This window comes from Solanum pennellii, chromosome 8 (assembly GCF_001406875.1).
Source record: "Solanum pennellii chromosome 8, SPENNV200".
NCBI classification, from domain to species: domain Eukaryota; kingdom Viridiplantae; phylum Streptophyta; class Magnoliopsida; order Solanales; family Solanaceae; genus Solanum; species Solanum pennellii.
In genome coordinates, this window is record NC_028644.1 from 55,078,628 (window position 1) to 55,082,179 (window position 3,552).

The 3,552-nt window shown below is 29.2% G+C and overlaps 1 protein-coding gene across 1 annotated transcript; it reads left to right on the forward strand.

The window, feature by feature from the left end:
- Positions 1 to 412: 412 nt before the first annotated feature.
- Positions 413 to 2,051, forward strand: LOC107028090. Its single transcript, XM_015229143.2, has one exon. The coding sequence runs from the start codon at positions 809 to 811 to the stop codon at positions 2,021 to 2,023; it is 1,215 nt and encodes a 404-aa protein (XP_015084629.1). The 5' UTR covers positions 413 to 808; the 3' UTR covers positions 2,024 to 2,051.
- Positions 2,052 to 3,552: the final 1,501 nt, after the last annotated feature.

Consider the following 3,552-nt stretch of genomic DNA (forward strand, 5'->3'; position numbering starts at 1 on the left):
TCTAAGAAGGAAAAAGATATGGAAAAGAAGAAACAAACTTCGCCTATCTTTAGTGCTCCAGTTGAACATATAAGATTATTAGAAAAATTTATACATATAATCAAACACTCAGGTATAAGTTTAAGTAAAAGTAAAGCAGAAATTATGAAACCACAGATAGAATTTCTAGGAATACAAATAGATAAAAATGGAATAAAAATGCAAACTCACATAGTACAAAAAATAATTACTATAGATGAAAATATAGATACAAAAAAGAAATTACAATCATTCTTAGGATTAGTAAATCAAGTAAGGGAATATATACCAAAATTAGCAGAACATTTAAAACCATTATATAAAAAACTCAAAAAAGATATTGAATATCATTTTGACAACAAAGATAAAGAACACATAAAAAATATTAAAAAATTATGCAAAAAATTACCAAAATTATATTTTCCTGATGAAAGTAGAACATTCACATATATAATTGAAACAGATTCAAGCGATCACAGTTATGGAGGAGTACTAAAATATAAATATGACAAAGAAAAGATAGAACACCATTGCAGGTATTGCTCAGGATCATATACTGAGGCACAAACAAAATGGGAAATAAACAGAAAGGAATTATTTGCATTATATAAATGTTTATTAGCATTTGAACCATATATAGTTTACAATAAATTTATTGTAAGAACAGATAACACACAGGTAAAATGGTGGATAACAAAAAAGTTAGATGATTCAGTTACAACAAAAGAAATAAGGAGATTAGTATTGAATATATTAAATTTTACATTTACAATTGAAATTATAAAAACTAATGAAAATCTCGTTGCAGATTACCTATCAAGAAAAAGGAACACAAACTGAACCAGATACAACAGAAGAAATACTCAAAGCTATTAATACACTTTCTACGAAGGTGGACAGTATGGGAAAAGAGTTACAAAATCTAAAAGCTAATAGTCAGCAGCATGACTATAAATATGCGGAGCTACGCCAACATATAGAGTTACGTCGATCGGAAGACGCTAAAATTCCAGAGCTACAAGGAGACGATGGGAAACTCCGAAAAACCCATAACAATGTTTGTTTAGATACAGCTGCAGGTACAAGCAAAAGAATTAATACAAATTTAAACCAGCTATTTGCAAAACCATTTACCCAAAAACCACAAATGCAGATACCAGCAGAACCACAAACATCTACCTATGCAATAAGCCTACAAAATGACAAAAAAAGATACAACTATATTACCCAATCTTACATTGAAAACATACACAAAATTCAGACATATCTAAACCTAAACCCAAGATCCACACAAACAAAAACTCCCGAAGAAGACTATATAACCCAGAAACTACAAGGATATAACAAACTTATTGCACAACCTAAGACCAACCCCAACCTAGTAAAAACATGTTATAACTACGGACTATTAAATACAGTATACACATATACCGGAGAAGAAATAGCCGGAATACCAGAACTACATAGAGCATTTTTAACATATAAAAGAATTACCAAAGGAAATTTATTCTATATAAAATGTTATACAGCACCAGCAGAGATACTATACGAAGAAATAAAATCACCAATACAGGTGGTAAAGATAGGATTAACCAGAGATATGATTATTCCAGAAGAGATAGAAAAACAAAATGAGATACCAAAAGTAGAAATACCTAACTTTTATGCAAATAAAAGAATAATTGGTATAGCTACAATTATACAAGAGTTAGCAAACAATTATTTAAATGGCAATGCCATTTGGAGCTATTATGCAAGAGATCAGGTAATGATTTATGCAAACTCCAAAGAGCTAAGGGAATCAGATATGGATGAAGTCCAGCGATGGATTTTGTCATTATTAAAACCAGAAGAACAACCATCTACGAGAGCTTTGAAGAAAGGATTTATTTCAGAAGATTTATTAGTAAGATATTGCAAACTTATCAGCTACAAATACCCAGATCATAAATGCTCCAAGTGCAACGGAGAAGATAATGTGATACCTACAGTTGATTTGGGATAAAGACGAAGCTACACCAGAAGATTCAGATAAAAAAAAAATTTTTTAGTGTTTATCGTTTTGTGTCAGCTGAATATCAGCCATATGTAAAAAGTATTGTGTCAGTCTTTTATTTTTGTCGTTTTGCGTCGGCTAAAAAGCCAATTGTATAAAAGTCGTAAAGTAAATAGTAATTGTGTCGGCCAATAATAAAGAAAGGCCACTAAGTTAAAGTTTTTTGTTTTTGCGTTGGCCAAATGAAAAAAGGCCAAGTGTAAAGTAGTTGTCGGCCATAATGGCCAAAGATGTAAGATTGTTATGTATAAATAGAGGGTTCTCCTCATAAATAAAATCATCAATCTTTCATCAATCTCTCTTCACTACTCTTTCTCTCTCAATCGCTTCCCCACCCAAAATTGGTATCAGAGCTAGCTAGTTAAATAACGACTATGGAAAATTCTGGAGCTACAAATCTACAAAAACAGGTATACACTCTTAAATTTATGAGTAGCTAAACAAATTTATTCCTGAAAATCTCTTGTTAATTATAATTATTTATCATGTTCTAATAATGTTATAATAAGCATCTTTAGAAGGTTTGCTACAGAAATATTCTATGAACAAGTATGCCCAGACTATGCCATCCTAAAGTTGAAACCGGTAGGCAAAGAAGGCCGTTTAGGGGAGTAAACAGAGTTGAGGCGCTGTTAGGGTAACTAATCAAAGAAGAAAGCTGTAGTAGTGACTAGACGAGATGATTATTAAACCATTATTATTACATAATAAGTAAGTATAATTTATTAAGAGGTTGGAAGGAATAAAACTTTTAGCAAAAATGAATAAAATGAGTACCTACTTAATTGATGATAATGATGAATATAAGATATTACTACTTTATATATTAAAAAATCTTAATACTGACATAAAAAGAGAAATTTATGATAAATTGGTAACATATGAAATAATAGAGATAACAACTCAAGGTTGGACTCAGTTAACCATACAAAGTATACAGGATGAACTTTATTATGATATGTATGATTTATATGATGATATAGATACAGACTAATGATAAATTACGAATATTTACAATATTGGGTAAAAACTATAGAAGATATAGATCTACATGAAAAATTACTAATAGAAAATCTATTCGATTATTTGAGAACTAGAGAAGTTGAACATCTAGAATATATTACAAACAATGCTAATGAAATACAACGATTAGATCTACTTAAAAGAGAATATTACAGAAAGACATTTTATGAAGGATAATATAATACCAAGCAAAGAAACTAAAATAACAACAAACAATATAGGTAAAAAAATAAGAAAGACATGGAAAAAATTAAGACCCTTATATATAGAATATGAACTATCACAACTAGTCAAAACAAGTAATAATGAAAAAGATCATTTAATAGATAAAATTTCGAAAACAGAATACAAATATGTTCGCTATTTGAAAAAACAGTATGAACAAAGAAATTTATAAACAACAATTAATAGAAAAAATAACGGAAAAAATAACTGAAAAAGAACAAGAATTACAA